At 49.2% G+C, this 18,231-nt stretch overlaps 1 protein-coding gene across 5 annotated transcripts in view; it reads right to left on the bottom strand.

Moving 5' to 3' along the window:
- Nucleotides 1-18,231, bottom strand: part of PPFIA4 (PTPRF interacting protein alpha 4) — a 173,351-nt gene that overhangs the window by 13,662 nt on the left and 141,458 nt on the right. For 2 of the 5 annotated variants that reach the window (XM_038380190.1, XM_043500427.1), the window contains 6 exons: nt 10,551-10,613; nt 9,392-9,418; nt 6,258-6,433; nt 2,830-2,927; nt 669-844; nt 111-179 (listed from right to left, as the gene is read on the bottom strand). In XM_038380190.1, the coding sequence (XP_038236118.1) occupies nt 111-179; nt 669-844; nt 2,830-2,927; nt 6,258-6,433; nt 9,392-9,418; nt 10,551-10,613 (609 nt within the window). Of the gene's footprint in view, nt 1-110; nt 180-668; nt 845-2,829; nt 2,928-6,257; nt 6,434-9,391; nt 9,523-10,550; nt 10,614-18,231 lie in introns of those variants that run through there. The other 3 variants (XM_038380192.1, XM_043500429.1, XM_043500428.1) reach the window with 3 other exon arrangements.

Here is an 18,231-nt window from a genome sequence, read left to right as displayed (position 1 = left end):
TCTCCCCTCCAACCCTCTGCCATGTTGTCTATTTCTCATCCTACAGAAGGGACCCACATCTTTTCAGATCCCCAGCACGACTCAGTCACAAGATAGTACTTTGTACTCACATCGTCCAGCCTTCTGTCTGTGCCCAACGCAAGCAAATTGTTGAATTCTCTCTCCATCACCTGCCGTGCCTGAAAATAAGATCAAATGAGTAACAGTAACACCCTGTCTCTGGGGAATGACTGACGCCAACACGGGATTGCCACGCGCTCGAACAGATCCAAGTGTTCAACTAGCAGTGCAGCAGCTGTGAGGAAAGGACAGGTCCCTCCAAATGCTGCTGGGCTGCCATGTGACACACAGAGCTGAAGCTAGCTGGCTGGATCTAGCTACTCTAAAACAGATCCTTGACATGGTGCGAACAATATCAAACCCTCCAGTATCAATGGAAACGGCAGAGTCCAGTCAGGAGGAAAACCATTGCATTTTCAAGGCAGAGTCGTTTGGATGACTCTCTCTTCGCGTTCTGTGAAACCCCAAGAAGAACACACCAGCACCTCGATACCAAGGAGATGGATGCCTTAGAAATACTTAAGCGGATGAGAGGATGGAGACAGATAGACAGACCGATAATATGCAATAATCTCCTGGCAAGCCCATGGTGGAAATGTTCTCCTTACCTGGGTATTCTGCGTGGGTATTTGTAGTACAAGTGCCAGACTATTATGGTCAAAATTTTCATCCAAAGCTAGGAGTGCTCCATGGACTCCACTCTCGATGAGGTTATTTGCAAACTCCCTAAGCCCAATGGACTGGATCCAGTGAATGACCTGATCATTGGTCCAGACCAAAACATCTGGAAGACAGCAGGATCAGACATTCAGTACACACCAAACCTTGAGTTAGATCAATTTTCAGGTATCTCTTGATCCCTACTGAGTCTTGAACTTTGCCCATCCTCGTGGCAGGGTGACAATATGACAGAACACAGTGTGTTGCCGGTATATATATTTCCTCACGGCTTATTGAAGTAGCCACATTGCCAGGAGCTACAGAGAAAGCTGATCACCTGTCTTCTCGGACAAAATGAAGGGGTTTGGCTAGGCCTGGCCCTGGGACCACTATCCCTCCTGCCTGTTGACCAGCAGCAGCAGTAAATGCTCAGGTGCTGTGATCGTATTCTCACGGACGTTTACAAAAAAACTCAAACCAGAAAGGAAATTGAGGAGTGGGACCTTCACTGCTGTTATCCCGACACAGAAGGATAAATAAAGAGAGAACCTAAGCAATAGACACTTATACTAGGAGGGTGCACACCCTGTAGGTTCTGCCAACCAATCCTATTGCATGTACCACAGGCTCCTTGCAGCCCTCCATCTCCCCCCACAAGATCCTAGTTCCTGGAGGAGCTGCCCTGACACTGTCTCTCCGCATCTTGCCCATTTAATTACCCCTCTCTACTCCCCATCCACCTCTGCTAGAGACACGATCAACACATTGTATGTGTCTTTGGGTCTTGCATCACGAGGCAGCGGTGAGACCATCTGCTATCACCAAGAGCCTGCAGTGACCAGATTTCTCTCCCTCTGACATTGCCATGTGACATGGTGAAGCACTGGAATGGGTTACCTTGGGAGGTGGTGGAATCTCCAGCCTTAGAGGTTTTTAAGACCTGGCTGGGATGATTTAGTTGGGGTTGGTCCTGCTTTGAGCAGGGGGTTGGACTAGGTGACTTCCTGAGGTCTCTTCCAACCCTAATCTTCTATGATTCTCTGCACATGGTGTACTGTGACCTCCCTGTACAATTCCAGCCCACCGTCTTTAGCAGTGAAAGCAGAAAGGTGCAGATGCTTGGGGAGGAGTTGGAAACCCCATTCAGATTAGAAACAATGCTACTCAGAGAGCCAAGTTCTCTGGCTGAAAACCTGGCATCTTCCCCGCCCCAACCTCGACTTCAACAGGGTCAGGATTTCATCCTTTTTTTGCTTGTTTAAATGGTATATTTACCTTGCCAAGCAAAGATAGCTATCTATAAGCCTGGGTAGATCCGCTGATGCAAGCAGGAAAATTGGTGCATTTTATATTACCTACTTGAGATCTCTTAGTGGTGATTTTCCATAGTTTAATTTTCCCAGTTCTGTTCAAGAGAGTTGAAAATACCGACCCACTTGACACAGAAATACATCCGATGAAGTGAGCTGTAGCTCACGAAAGCTTATGCTCAAATACATTTATTAGTTGCTAAGGTGCCACAAGTCCTCCTTTTCTTTTTGCGAATACAGACTAACACGGCTGCTACTCTGAAACCTGTCCAATTCCCTGTGGAAACTAAATTCACTGCAGGGGCAGACATTCTTTAAGTCAAATTCTGTCATTAAGTGGGCTTTCCAGTTAAGTTCAACCAATTCTTCATTTGAGTCCAACTGCAATAGAGCTGCTAGTGGGGGCTCTTTATATCCTCATGGCTTCTCTGCTCTTGCCATTCATCTCCCGTCTGCCGTCAGAATCCCGTGTTGGTTCAAACGAACGTGATCTGACAAACAGGATCAGGACTTCAAAGGGGACCGAGGAGCCGGTAAAAATGACTTTGCTTCCAAGCAAGTATTCTGTAGCGAGCAAAACTTACTAATAAATCACAATTTGCCTGGCTTCTCACATATTCATGGAGTAGCTGCAATTTCCTCTATATTTAGAGGGGAAAGGGCTAGTGACTGTATGACATTGGTTGGGAAGTGTTGCCTTTTGTATTATAAAATGAAGGAACAGAAATAGAAGGCGGTGGGGTCTCTCCTGCTGACATTTCCCCTGAGACGCAAGCAGCTCTTTTAAATTGTTACTGACCTTTGATTTCGTGCTGGCTTTCCTCTCGCCTCCTCTGAAGCTCTTTGCGGTCATAATTTAACCTCTTCAGGCACATGATGCCATACTGTAGGCTGGTGCTGGGGAAACACAACACATCACTCAATGCTTGGGATAGGATACACTAAGACAAGAGAGGGAGGCATTTGCTTCTCAGCAAGGTTCACAACTCGGCAGACGGATGCTCTGAGAAACGGTTGAGCCATATTATCAACACTCCCTAGAGGGAAACTCTCAACTCAAAAACACCATAGTGGAGAAGGTCAAAGACATCAGCGCTGAGAGAAATCCTTCCAGCTAGCTCACCTGTCGAGTACCAGAGTCCCTGGTACTCAACAGGGCCAGCTTTAGCGCCCAGATCCTCAAAGGTATGTAGGCACCTAACAGCCATTGATTTTAATGGCACTTAGGAACCTAAATACTTTGGATCTGGGCCTAGGGGTTTGCTGTCCCTAGGCTGGGATGTGTCTGTGCCATTCAGTCCTGTATTCATATGCACTATCAGCTGTACTGGGGCATTCAGCCTCCACCTGTTCTATCTGCATGGGAGGGCATGGATCCAAACTCACTGACACAGCCCTTTGACAGGTCAGAACTCTCTTGCCCGGAAATTCGGTAGCCTCGGGTTTCCTGGTTGCTAGCTGGAGCAGGGGTTCTGGAAGTGCCAGGGAGCTCTGCGATTAGTCCTGATGCTGCACAGGGCCCAGGAACCTGCACTTCAGTCACTGGCAAGGATCAAGAGATGTTGTACTGTCCTTGCAGAGGAAGTTGCGGTGGGACTTTCTGAAGACCCACCATGCACCCAACTTCCATTCCTGGGAGCAGGGGACACGACCCAGCTCTCAGTCAGCGCAACATAGAGCTGCACCCCAGAGGGCCTCAATGTGTCGGGGAGCACGCCCATTGTGACACACCGTCAAGGGCTGCAGCACACTGTCCTGCCCCCACATGCCATAACAGGCTGGTGTTAGGGAGGGGAGGTCATGGCCTTGCCTCCTCCTCACCCTCAGCGGTGCACAAAGGGAGCCAGGCCTGCACTGTGACAACCTCCACGTAAGGGAGTGGGGATGCTCCTTGTGCGTCCCGCTCCCAACACACTTGTGTTTAAGCTCCTGCCAGGGAGCCCAGCTGCAGTTCCCCAGTGAAGCTTTCGTGACCCAAATGCAGCCTCTTACATCCAGGTGCAAGGCCCTGGAGCTCTTCTCTGATTTCCTGGGCACCAGCTCTGCCCATGGTAGTGACCCCCTAGTGACGTGCCTGGGAAGGGCAGAGGGAGGAATGCCACAGGAAGGTCTGGCAGCTGCAGATCCACGCAGAATGGAGTGTGGCTTGCAAAGCAAAGCAGGGCGCACTGCACAGACGAGGGGACAGATCTGGGAAGCCATTCCAGGCTGGGAGTCCCCCTGCTTCCCTCAGTGAAATCACTGACCTCCTGGACCGAAGAAACAGCTGCAGCGGGACGTAGTCCCCCCTTGTGCTGAACAGATGCTTCATTTCAGCGGTGTCTTTGTAAAGGAAACGGGCTGCATTCTTTGCGATGTGCTGGCCGTCACGCTCTGTCTGACTTTGTGAGGCAGGGAGGGATGCTGGAACGGGGTGGGGGACTCAGAAGTGTGAATGGGTAGGAGTCGGAAGATCACCTCCCAGGAGCTAGGATTTTCTGCAGCTCCAAACAGGAGGAGGGACCGGCATTGACTGGTGAGTTACAGAGCAGCTGCAAGTCATCTATACGTTTGCACTGCATAGGGATCGGAGCGGTCCAAACCCCAGGTCTGAAAGGCTCCCTGCCTCACTGAGATCTCTGCAAAGGCTCTGACGAGAGGGAGGGAGGGGTCATGTGGATGTAAAGCCAAAAGATCCAGGAATCTCTTCTGTGCCTGGAGAAACCCCCTGCAGATCCCCGCGCAAAGAAACAATCTCCGGGGGGACACCAAGGAGCACAAACCAAACAGAAATATGGAGACGGCCCTCTGGCAGCTGGCCGGGTTCCAGAAACGAGAGACAAGCACATCCAGCTTGAAATGGCAGCCTCACACTTGCTAGGGACAGACACTGGCAGCTGCTCCCAGGGGACAACGAGCGGTCAGTCCTTTTGGCATTGGGACTCTGGCTTCAGCGCTGTTCCGAGCTTCCCCTTGGTACTGGCTTGCTGTCCAATGGCCACACCATCAGCCCCCTTCAACCCTCCTCCTAGACTGTGCCAGGCATCACATGGCTGAGCCCAGGGATCTGGACCTGCATTTAACCTCAAGGGTTCACAGCGCAAGTGTGACCATCCTTTAAATAGTGCTTCACCAAGAGATGGGAGCAGAGGAAGGAAGCTGTTCGGGTTTGTGCCCAACCTGGATCCCCTCCTGGGGAGCAGAGACCAGCTGTGCCTGTCTAATCCTGGCTCTTTGCCACAGCTCCACTCAAGAGCCTGCTTTGGTTTTACTGTTTCCCCACAGCTTGCTGAGGCCTTGACACCTCATGGTGCTAGACTCTACACCTCCGGGACGGAGCCATCTGCTGATGGATCCATGGGTGGCAGATTCAGATTCAAGTTAGCTTCTCATGACTCAGGGGCTTTGGGGAGGTGGATCCCCTGAGGGGATTGCCTGGCTCTGCAAAGGGCTGTGGGTTGGGAGAAGGGAGCAGATTTGAGGGCACCACATTCACTTGTAACCCGGAGAGCAAAAGATGCACCAGCCACCAGAAGAGAAGCCCTCACCGAGGCCCCTTGGGCACCGGATGCAATCATCCATTATGGACAACTGGCTGTCTCACAAAGTCTCTCAACCCTCCAGGGCTTCAGGATCTCCCCTCACGTGGCCTGCAAGCTGATCCCATTGCAGCAGTGATGGCAAACTCTAGTTCACTCTACAGCCGACACTAATGACCCCAACCATGACCCCAGTGTTCTTACACCCCCCCCCCCCCACCCTCACTCCAATGCAAGGTCAGAGAAATGGATGAGCTGCTTCCATGACTGTTCCAGAAGGTGAACAAAGGGAGGGACAGACAGATGAGCAGGGGGGGCCTTTTACCTTTGTGCTTTGGGATGTTCTACTCCTGGGTCAGAAATTGCTCCACCCCTTGTGGTTGACCTGGATTGAATGGTTCTGTGCCACACAACCACCTACACTGGGGATCTGCACAGGGAATTTCATGAAGGAGAACATCAGCCTTTCTAAGTTGTTCCAGACCATCCAGTTTGAACCTGAATAACTCTTCCTCCAAAGCCGGTGTCTGACCATGGTCAGCCACACCAGCTGGGTCTGGCTAAAATCTGTGGAGAATCCCACTTAGGAACCCTTGAAATCACAAGACCTACAGCCCCCATATGCTAGCATGGTTGCAACAGGCCTTCTCCTTTACTGCTCAGGAAGGGACTTAATACTCTTGACACCTTCCAAGGAAGACCAGCTCACCGATGGAAGCTGTCGACCATCTTTAGGTGCACTCTGAGATCTTTCTTAGTCAGGTGGTCCAGCATCCGAGCATCAACGAGACACTCCATAAAGTAGCTGCGATACTGCGGGAGCCCCAAACTAGGCAGCCATTCATTCCCAATCCATTCATGGTTCATGTCCCCATAGGCCAGCGTCTGTGAAAGCAAAGGGAAAAGCGTGGATACATGCCGGCTCTCATCAGCCCTGCAGACACAACTTTCCAGGGGACTCAATGGTGGCGCTTTAGGACATGCTGGTGCAAGATGTTTTTTCAAAGCTCTTGTATTTAGAAGAAGGTGGGTGATTTTCAGCTGAATTGGTTTTATTGGGAATTTTGCTTTTGCAAATGTCCGTCCAATTACTAATAAATTGTGTTTTGATAAGTTAATAACTTGAGTCAGTGCTTCTCTGTCTGAGCAGACATGTCATAGATTAGAGAAATACAGATGAAAAGCCAGTATAAAAGCTAGGTGTTATATTTATAATGCCCCAACCCTGGATGGATTGATGGAAGAAGGGACCCTTGGATCCGAAAGCATGACGCTCCCTTGTCTGAGCTAAGGGACCCAGTTCTGTTAGCCAAGGCTGAAGCTAGTGTTGGGCAGGAAATGGCTTTCCCATGAGACTCTGAAAATTCTCTCTCTCAAACTGGGACCAAAAATTTAAAGTCTTGAAAACTTTCACAAACTGAAAAATCCAAAAATATTTTTAGATCGAGTCTATTGAACGCTTTGTTCTGATAATCTCAAAACATTTTGTTTCAATTTTGACCTGTTTAATTTTTTTTTTTTACTTTTTAAACCTTAAATTAACTTAAGTTTCAGAACAAAAATGGTACTTGTGCATCTCAAAAAAGTCAAAACGAGACGTTCCAGCAATGTCAAAACTTTTTTTTTCCAATTAATTTTTCAGAACGAGAAATTCAGTGACATTCACCCTTTCCTGCAAACAGATAGGTTCTGATAAAATCGCATTTTCGGATTAAAAAAATATTTTGTTGAAAAATTCCCGACTAATTCTAGCCGCAAGCGAACTCTTCAACCTCTATATATGCCCCAGCCACCGCTAGAGGGTGACAGAGCGCCACGTTAAGTGGGCATGGGCTACATGGTTCTTATTAAGTGTAACCAGTTGGATACTTGCCTACAGTATCTCACACAGATGTTTTGAGGCTTAATTAACTTTTGCAAGGCATTTTGCAATGGTTGGATAAATGATGTTCTATAAATCAAAATTAAAACCAGGGGCCAAAATTTTTCCCCCTCACTATTTTGGTACTTAAATTTCATAACATAAATGTTATGCTGGTAACAGGGCAACTCGTAGAATATTTGCTGAGAAAAGCTCAGCGGCTCAGCATTCTCTGATGCCCGGGGACTGCTCAGCACTTCTCCGGTTTAAGCCCCACTTCTGGAAGTTAGGCAGAAATGTAGACAGTTAAATGTAAATCAGGAAGGAGGAGAGAAAGGGCCTCCTGCTCCACTGCCCTGCCCCCTGGTGCGGTTACTGATGCCAGTCTCAAGTCAGTTTAAAATGCCACCCCATCCACACAGCAGTTCAGCACCCACTTTACACCAGGCGCAGGGCAATCAAGGATCAGGCCCAAATGATACTATCGTTAACTCCAACCACATCAGCAAGTGAGCAGGACTCACAGGCCCTGGAGGGCTACACGTGATATATCAACCCCTGTTTTTTAATCCTTGGCAGGAAGTACTCTCCCACCCCTACATATCCCTAAAACAGACCCTGTTCCAATACCGGGAGTGGGGGCAGTGTTGTCTTTCTACCAGGAAAGGCAATTTGCTTGGCATCACTTCAGTGTTTCTTCATTCCCTGCCCCTACCCCTCTATAAATGGATACTTCCTTCCCTCCCGGGGGAATGAGACGGTTAACCAATGCTGCCAGATGTGCAGCACTACAGCTGTTCTCAGGATCTTTATTACTGTTGCTAATGGAGGGCTTTACTCTTTTCTCCTGGAAAGGACAGTCACGCGCCGAACAGAACAGAGATGTCTTGTCTTTAGCTACAAAGCCAGTGACGCATTTGACAGGCATGTCTGATCAAACAGAACAGGCGAGGGGCTAGGTTACTAAGGGCGGCGGGGAGAGAGGCGGGATTGCAATCGCTGCTGGAACACTGCTACACTGCCTGCCCTATGGTTTTTACCAAGTCCAGGGAAGGAAAGTCCTGACTAACATGCTCTAGAGGCGCCCAGATGATCAGAACTGGAATCCAGATCCGGACTCAAAATCAGAGCTCCCCAGAAGCTAGGGTTGGGGGAATAGTTTGGGCCCAACCAGCTCATTCTATCATCCAGTCATTTGCCAACTTTACTAACAGACTGTGGAGTGGATGGACGATGACCGGTGACCACAGGACATGCCATGTATGGAGAGATGAGATCACAAGCATTTTTACTAGAAATGGGTCCCCAATTTTAGAAAACCATTTCCAGGCACCAGGGAATCCAGGGCTGAGAATTAACACAGTCACACAGCGCTTTTAGCCGTGTATTTTTCATGCCTCGGAAATGGTGAAGGCCCCTGCCCTGACATGCCAAATCTCAGCCTAGTCTGTCACCTGCAGTACACAAACCCAGAAATGGTGTGCTGTGTTAGTTCCTGCGACATCTAAAATGGGAGTCAAAAGAAACATGGCATTCCACCTCAACCAGCAATGAAAGGGCCATGTTCCTGGTGCAGGAGCGTATGGGTTAATACATGTTATTGGTTGGTGAGAGCTAAGAGATGAAGCTCCAGCTCCAGGAACACTATCCTCACTATACAATGATACAAAGGAAGAGTCAACAAACCACAATAGAAAAAAAGGCAAGGGAAAAACCCTTCTTCGAGCATTCTCTGTGCTGCCTTCACCGACCTTCCAGTGACATCCCTTTGGGGGCAGGGTTTAAGGGGCAAAAGGGCGGGGCTAAATGCTGAATAATTGTCCAAGGGAGTGGAAATGGAGTGATGTGATTGGACACACACAGTGTCACTAGGGCATTCAATTCGCAAGAGGGTTGTGTGAGATTCTCTGGGCGGCAGCCCTGCTCCTGACCCCGGTTCGCCTAGCTAACAGACATGGAAAGAGATGACATGGAGGTCTCACCTGTGCCCAGCTGCCCTCCTCTGTGTCCTAATTGTAACAAATGTAGCATGTCAACAAAAACAACAGGTAAAGTCAGTACCTCTGCCTCGAGGGGTCATGCCCTTAAAACATGAATAGAACAGAACACATATCTGAAAGGTGATAAATTGCGGTCAGAGGAAAGGTACTAGAGAGACTCAGGGTCCTTTGCGAGAGTCCTGACCTGAGTCAGCCAGACGGGAAACAGGAATGTTCACTTCATATGCAATTTAGGAACATGTGTCTGTCAACTAGACTGCAATTGAGCCCTGGTGCAATCCTAATCCTGCGTGAATCAAAGGGAGTTTTGCCACTGATTTTGATGGGGCCAGGTTTTCACCCTGGATACCATCCGCAGTGCTGCTACGCTCCAGGAGTCCTGTTCTCCCCAGCGTTTACTTCGGGCTTGGAGCCTGGCACAGACGCCTCTAGAGCACACGCTCATCGTGACAAGTGGGTGTAGCACTGGGCAGAGATGCCAGGCTGAGAGCCTCCATTTCCCAAAGAACAGACACAAGTCAGACAGAGGCAGTGCAAGCTTCCACTGCATCGCCCGGCCAGCTTGCGCCATCCCTGACCTGGACACTATGCTGGTGACCCACACTCAACACCTGCAGGGCCAACGCAGGCTGATTAACATCCCTTGTGAGGGCAGGTTTTGTGATGTGGACACCTGGCCACTAAGAAAGAGACTGAGACCCCTAAAGTCCTGGCCCCATTGAAATAAATGGAAGTTTGGCTCATGACTTTGGGGACGGGGTGCGGGGGGTATTTGTCAGGATTTCACATTCTGGGCTGGTTTCTCTGAATCTTCTTGATTTCAGTGGGTCTTTTTCTTTTTTACTACAGGTGGACAGAGAGACACTGTCATCATGGTCTCAGCAAAACCAATAGGACCTTGAAAAAGGAGAAAATATTTCTTATTTGGGGAATAAAAAAGCAGCTGTAGAAAGTTATTAAAAGCTCAAAAGCAGCTTCTAAGCATGCACAAACCATTTTCCAAAAGGCACCTTGCTATGACTGCATGAGATACATATCCCTTTCCATTCAACTGGACTGAGATTTCAGGACAAACACTCCTTCAGCTTGGTAACTGACATGCTATTCAGATGGGAGACGGGATTAGACACAAGAAACTAACCGTTTTGGTGGAAGTTGCCATGTTCTCCATCTCCTCGTGTGTGAGCCAGACATTTCCGGAGGACTAGAGGGAAAAGGTCAGAAAGGTCAATCAGAGAAAGATCAACAGCATGATTCAACAGGAGCACAACAGTCTGCTCAAAATTCTTAGTGAAGCAAGTTCAACTAGAGATGGTATTTCAGTGGATTACAACGAGACATATACAGACTTTATGGTTGGATTCTTCTCTCCCACTGGTTTCACACCAGGAATTACTGCTCATTTACATCAGATTGAGATCAGAATCTGGTTCTGTTTATCTAATCCTAAAGGACACTGGTGGATTCCTTACATTCTTGTCAAGAAACACACTTTCAGCTTCCATGAAATTTACCTAGGACTCCTTACCTTAGTAAAAGAGGTAAGACGTGTAACAGGATAGAATGATGAGCCATGCTGAGAAGGGTGCACCCAGCCACCCCATTCCAAGAACAAAGAGCACATTTAAAATGGATAAAATGCAGTAGTATTTCACACAGTGCGTATTTAATTAGTGGAATTTGTTGCTTCGGAATACCAGTGAGGGGAAAAGATGGTTACCTACTTGTATCTGGTTACAGAGTAGCAGCGTGTTAGTTTGTATTCACAAAAAGAAAAGGAGGACTTGTGGCATCTTAGAGACTAACAAATTTATTTGAGCATAAGCTTTTGTGAGCTACAGCTCACTTCATCGGATGCGTTCCGATGAAGCGAGCTGTAGCTCACGAAAGCTTATGCTCAAATAAATTTGTTAGTCTCTACTTGTAACTGTTGTTCTTTGAGATGTGATGCAGAGGTGTCTGCTACTTAGACGTGTGCGTTCCCAGAGCACTGGAATCGGAGAACTTTGCCTCACAGTACCCATGGGGCAGCGCTCAGCCCCTCCTCTGGCCACAGAAGGCCAGCACCACCCTGACCCTCTCAGTTCCTTTGCACCAAATGTCATAAGCACAGACTCCGATGCAGAGGGGACGGAGGGTGGGCCGTGGAATACACGTCCGCATCACACCTTGAAGAACAACAGGTACAGGTAAGTGAGTGTTTTTACTTCTTTGAGTAGATGACATTTCTAAGTGACATCCCTATATTGGACATTGGCAGGGCTGCCACTTGGTCCTCTGTGCATGATCTACCAATCACTGCTGCGCCCTTCCAAACTTGGGGAAGGCAATCCTGCAGTCCTTGTTTAAACAGACTCCGAGCTCTACTTCCCATGCATACCGCTCGGGAGTCACCTAAGTAGAAGACATGGCTGCTGTGGCTACTGACCACAATAGTGGCATGTCTTCATGGCTGGAGTGTATACTCTCAAAGAACATAAAGTAGCTCGGGGGGGTGGGGTAGGGTCTTTAAAAGAGAGCAGGGTTTCGTCTTCTTTTCTGAAAATAAAACCTGGCCATCAGACAGCAGCTTATGCATATTCTCCTGAGGGAAGCCTGCCCAAGGTGGCACCCATCTGCCTCTGGAGGTCCAGATACACCTGAAAGTCCTTGGGTCCCGAAGGAGGGGAAGATTCCGGCAGGGGCAAGTCGTCCAAGGCAGTTCATTGCATCAGCGACAGGTCCTGTTCTGGCGCCATAAGATCTGATTGGAATAACCCGAGTCCGGGAGGATGGGCTCAGCAGTCACCGGCCGCTGAGATGGTTTGACAGAGGGAGCCACCATTGGGACTGGTGCTCACTCTGGAGCGCGTTGAAGAGCGGGACCTTAGGGACCGAGGAACGTCCCAAGGAGTCTAAAGAGGCCACTGGGCATATGGATAAAGCATTGGTAGCCAGTAGGCACTAGGCCAAGAGCTCCGTCTTGACTGCGGTATCTCGGTATCAATGGTGATCTGCGGGCAATCTCTGGTGCCTATTTGATGACGAGGGAGAAGATGACCCTGACGTGGATATTGAGAAGTCTCAGAGGGCCTCTAGTGACAACAGGGGAGCCAGCGTTGACAGAGAAAACAAACAGACATCTGAAGCCCCATACGGGGGCAGCATCAGTGCTGAAGAGGAACGGGGGATTGGTACCAGTGGTCCGGAGAGAGGCACACTCCCATATGGCACCAGAAGAGCTGCTGGTACCTAGGCTAAGGGCCTAAGATGTACCAAAGATGCTCCACAGTCTGAAGCTTGGGTGGTACGAGTTCTGGTGCTGATGAACCTGGCAGCTCTGTGACGTGCCAAGGGCAGAGTTGGGATGAGACAGTAGAAGCCACGGCATCAGAGAACTCCGGAACAAGTGGAGAATCCAGGACTGAGAGGCAAAGCAGGTCAGATGCCACCAGGTAGCTGTTGGCATGGAGACAGTCAGCACTGGTGCTGACGTTAATTGGTACCGGACTCAATGGCCAGAACTGGAGTTGATGGTAGGGGCTCTCGGCATGGTACTGCGGAGCAGTTAGACAGACCTGCTCCATCCTGTGTGCCAGAGGGAGTACGGTGCCGGTCAGCACTCCTCTTGGAAGAGGAAGAAGAAGAGGAGTCTTCCCGAGCCCTGGAATGGTCCCAGCTCATTTTACGGGACCTTTTCCTCACCGTACCGGAGGAGGAAGAACGACCCCTCTTCCTCTTGTGGGAAACATCAATGCCCGAGTGCGGGGCGGCATCGCTTGCTGGCTCCGATTGCGACTGCCGATCAGACGAGGCCGTGGTGCCAAAGCGAGCCTCATGGCCTGCTCCAACAGGGTGGCTATTTGTGTGGTTGTTTGTTTGAAAAGTGTGAATTGGGAGTGCTTTGTTCCAGGTGGGCCTTGAGTGGTTGATTGGAGGGAAGGCTTTGAGCTTGGGCAACTGCTTCGAGGCAGCAGCCTTATAAAAAAGAAATCAGCTGCGAACCGAGTGAACTGCCAACAGAAGGAGTTAGCCTGGGAGTTCACCTGAGGGGAGTTCCCACAGAGTTTTTGCCTTTCAGGCTTCTGTGAGCAGTAAATACAACATCTGAAGAGGCTCTTAGAAGGAAGACAATATGGATAGTGAGCAATCAGCTGTTGTGACCTGCACAGGATGTGCCATATTGATCTTTCTCCCAGAGGGTAGAAGTGACTTCTAGTCTGTATGAAGCGCAAGCTGGTCTCCGTATTGGAAGAGAAGGTTAAAGGACTAGAGACGCAAGTATCAACCCTGCGTTGCATCAGAGAAAATGAAGACTTTCTGGATGGAAGTCAGCATTTGGTACTGCAGGCATAGCATGCTAAAGAATCAGAGAGGGAAGTGCAGAACGGGGAAGAAAATTGGCAGCATGTGACCTCCAGAAGAAGAAAGAGGAGAACCTATGTGCCTCCCAATGCAGATAGAGGTGCGAAACTGTTTTCAGGCTCTCTGCACAGGTACTGCAGTGGAGAATGGTTTGGAAGAGTCATCTGAGGGAAGGGATCAGAAGGAGACCCCATCGACCAGAAGGCATGGGATGCACTGTCCTAGGGATGGGGGTTCCATGACCACCACTCCCAAGAGGAGGAGACGGGTGGTGGTGGTCGGGGACTCCTTCCTCAGAGGGACGGAGTCATCCATCTGCCGTCCAGATTGGGAAACTCAAGAAGTGTGCTGCTTGCCTGGAGCTAGAATTCAGGATGTGATGGAGCATTTGCTGAGACTGATCAAGCCCTCAGACCGCTACCCCTTCCTACTTCTCCACGTGGGCCTTGAGTAGGTCACTGCAGACTATGTGGCTCTGGGAAGAAGGATAAAGAAGTTTGAGGCACAAGTCTTGTTCTCGTCCATCCTCCCTGTTGAAGGAAAAGGCCCAGGTAGGGACCATCGAACTGTGGAGGTAAATGCGTGGTTACGCAGGTGGTGTCAGAGAGAGGGCTTTGGATACTTCGACCATGGGATGTTCCAGGAAGGAGGATTGCTAGGAAGAGATGGGATCTACCTAACGAAGAGAGGGAAGAGCATCTTTGGAAGCAGGCTTGCTAACCTAGTGAGGAGGGCTTTAAACTAGGTTCACTGGAGGATGGAGACCTAAGTCTTGAGGTAAGTGGGGAAGTGGGATACCGGGATGAGGGTGCAACAGGGGAGGACTCCTGATTCATACTGAGAAAGCAGGGCAATCGGCTAGTTATCTTAGGTGCCTGTACACAAACACAAGAAGCCTGGGAAAGAAGCAGGAAGAATTGGAAGTCCTGGCACAGTCAAGGAACTATGATGTGATTGGAACAACAGAGACTCGGTGGGATAACTCAGATGACTGGAGCAGTCTCATGGATGCGTGTAGACTGTCAGGAAGGATAGGCGGGGGAGGAAAGGGGGAGGAGTTGTGCTGTAGGTAAGGGAGCTGTATGATTGCTCAGAGCTCCAGTATGAAACTGGAGAAAAGCCTGTTGAGAGTCTTTGGGTTAAGTTTAGAGGTGAGAGCAACAAGGGTGATGTCGTGGTGGGTGTCTCCTATAGACCACCGGATCAGGGGGATGAGGTAGACAAGGCTTTCTTTGGACAACTAACAGAAGTTTCCAGAGCACAGTCCCTGGTTCTCATGGGGGACTTCAATCACCCCGACATCTGCTGGGAGAGCAATACAACAGTGCACTGACAATCCAGGAAGTTTTTGGAGAGAGTTGGGGAGAACTTCCTGGTGCAAGTGCTGGAGGAACCAACTAGGGGCCGTCATCCTCTTGACCTGCTGCTCACAAATAGAGAAGAATTGGTAGGGGAAGTAGAAGTGGGTGGCAACCTGGGCAGCAGTGACCATGAGATGGTCGAGTTCAGGACCCTGACAAAATGAAGAAAGGAGAGCAGCAGGATACGGATCCTGGACTTCAGAAAAGCAGACTTTGATTCCTTCAGGGAACTGATGGGCAGAATCCCCTGGGAAGCTAATATAAGGGGGAAAGGAGTCCAGGAGAGCTGGCTGTATTTTAAAGAATCCTTATTGAGGGCACAGGAATAAATCATCCTGATGTGCAGAAAGAATAACAAATATAGCAGGCGACCAGCTTGGCTTAACAGAGAAATCTTCGGTGAACTTACAAGAAGTGGAAACTTGGACAGTTGACTGGGGAGGACTATAAAAATATTGCTTGAGCATGCAGGAGTGAAATCAGGAAGGCCAAAGCAAAATTGGAGTTGCAGCTAGCAAGAGATGTGAAGGGTAACAAGAAGGGTTTCTACAGGTATGTTAGCAACAAGAAAGTGGTCAGGGAAAGTGTGGGATCCTTACTGAATGGGGGAGGCAACCTAGTGACAGATGATGTGGAAAAAGCTGAAGTACTCAATGCTTTTTTTGCCTCAGTCTTCACAGACTAAGGTCAGCTCCCAGAGTATGGGGAGGAGGTGAGCAGCCCTCAGTGGTGAAAGAACAGGTTAAGGACTATTTAGAAAAGCTGGACATGCACAAGTCCATGGGGCCGGATGCAATGCATCCGAGGGTGCTGAGGGAGTTTGCTGATGTGATTGCAGAGCCATAGGCCATTATCTCTGAAAACTCATGGTGATCAGGGGAGGGCCCAGAAGATTGGAAAAAGGAAAATATAGTGCCCATCTTTTAAAAAAGAAAGAAGGAGAACTACAGACCGGTCAGCTTCACCTCAGTCCCTGGAAAAATCATGGAGCAGGTCCTCAAGGAATCCATTTTTGAAGCAAGGGGAGGAAAGGAAGGTGATCAGGAATAGTCAACATGGATTCACCAAGGGCAAGTCATGCCTGACCAACCTGATTGCCTTCTACGAGGAGATAACTGGCTCTCTGGATATGGGGAAAGCGGTGGATGTGATATACCTTGACCTTAGCAAAGCTTTTGGTACAGTCTCCCACAGTACTCTATCCAGCTAGTTAAAAAAGTGTGGATTGGATTAATGGACTATAAAGTGGATAGAAAACCGGCTAGATTGTTGGACTCCATGGGTAGTGATCAATGGCCCGATTTCTAGCTGGCAGCCAGTATCAAGCAGAGTGCCCCAGAGGATTGGTCCTGGGGCCGGTTTTATTCAACATCTTCATTAATGATCTGGATGATGGTGTGGATTGCACCCTCAGCAAGTTCACGGATTACACTAAACTGGGGGAAGAGGTAGATATGCTGGAGGGTAGGGATAGAGTCCAGAGACCTAGACAAATTGGAGGACTGGGCCAAAAGAAATCAGATGAGGTTCAACAAGGACAAGTGCAGAGTCCTGCACTTAGGACAGAAGAATCCCATGCACCGCTACAGACTAGGGACCGACTGGCTAAGTGGCAGTTCTGCTGAAAAGGACCTGGGGATTACAACGGATGAGAAGCTGGATATGAGTCGACCATATGCCTGTGTTGCCAAGAAGGCTCACGGCATATTGGGCTGCATTAGTAGGAGCATTGCCAGCAGATCGAGGGAAGTGATTATTCCCCTCTATTCGGCACTGGTGAGGCCACATCTGGAGTATTGCATCCAGTTTTCATCCCCCCACTACAGAAAGGATGTGGACAAATTGGAAAGAGTCCAGGAGAGGGCAATGAAAATGATTAGGGGGCAGGGACACATGACTTACGAGGAGAGGTTGGGGGAACTGGGCTTGTTTAGTTTGCAGAAGAGAAGAGTGAGGGGGGATTTGATAGCAGCCTTCAACTACCTGAAGGGGGGTTCCAAAGAGGAAGGAGCTCGGCTGTTCTCAGTGGTGGCAGATGACAGAACAAGGAGCAATGGTCTCAAGTTGCAGTGGGGGAGGTCTATTTTGGATATTAGGAAACACTATTTCACTAGGAGGGTGGTGAAGCACTGGAATGGGTTTCCTAGGGAGGTGGTGGAATCTCCTTCCTTAGAGGTTTTTAAGGTCAGGCTTGACAAAGCCCTAGCTGGGATGATTTCGTTGGGGATTGGTCCTGCTTTGAGCAGGATGTTGGACTAGATGACCTCCTGAGGTCTCTTCCAACCCTAATCTTCTATGATTCTATGAGTCTCGTCACCCAAGTTCTCTTTGTGAATGACTTGCAGATGGAGCACTGCTCACCTCGTGTGGGGGTCACTGCTGGGGATAGCCGTCCCACAGGACAAGCGGCGCTTGAACCGTGGTGAGAGAGAAGACAGCTACTGTAACTAAACTAACATAAACTTACCCAGAGGTATAACGAACGGCTATATGTAAGAAAAAAATTCTCAGAAACAGACCAATGAGCAGGGGGTGAAACACCACATGGAGTTCTGACTGTAGCCACACCCGGTGAGAAGGAACTGAGGGGGCTGGGGTGGTGCTGCCCTGCTTGGGGCACAAACCGTAAGTGCCGCCCATTTGGGCATTGCTGGGCAAAGTTTTCCAGCTCTGGTGCACTGGGCATGCACACACCTAAGTAGCACACACAGCTGTGTCTACTTGAAGAAGAAAAGTGGGATGAGATTCAAAAACAAAGTCAACAGTCATAGGAGCAAGAATAGCACCACCGTTACACTACCTAGGCTGAAGCAGATATCATTTCTCATATTTCAGAGGTCAGGAGGCCTGGATCAGGAAGGAATTTCACCCCTACGGAAAGTATCGGGCAATTGGCCAGGTACATCATGAGGGTTTTAGTTCTTCCTCTGAAGCTTCTGGCATTGACCAGTGATGGAGACAGGATACTGGACGGACCAGATAGTTTGTTGCAATGTGGCAAGTCATATATGTTCCTTACAAAGCAATAATTTATCCTGGAACATGAGCACCACTTGAACGTAGATTCCCAGACTTCTAGTACTTCAGCTTTTCAGAGGCTGAATGAAATCCAAACAG

This window comes from Dermochelys coriacea, chromosome 21 (genome assembly GCF_009764565.3).
Source record: "Dermochelys coriacea isolate rDerCor1 chromosome 21, rDerCor1.pri.v4, whole genome shotgun sequence".
In the NCBI taxonomy this organism is placed as follows: domain Eukaryota; kingdom Metazoa; phylum Chordata; order Testudines; family Dermochelyidae; genus Dermochelys; species Dermochelys coriacea.
This window is presented reverse-complemented; position numbering and strand designations above follow the sequence as displayed.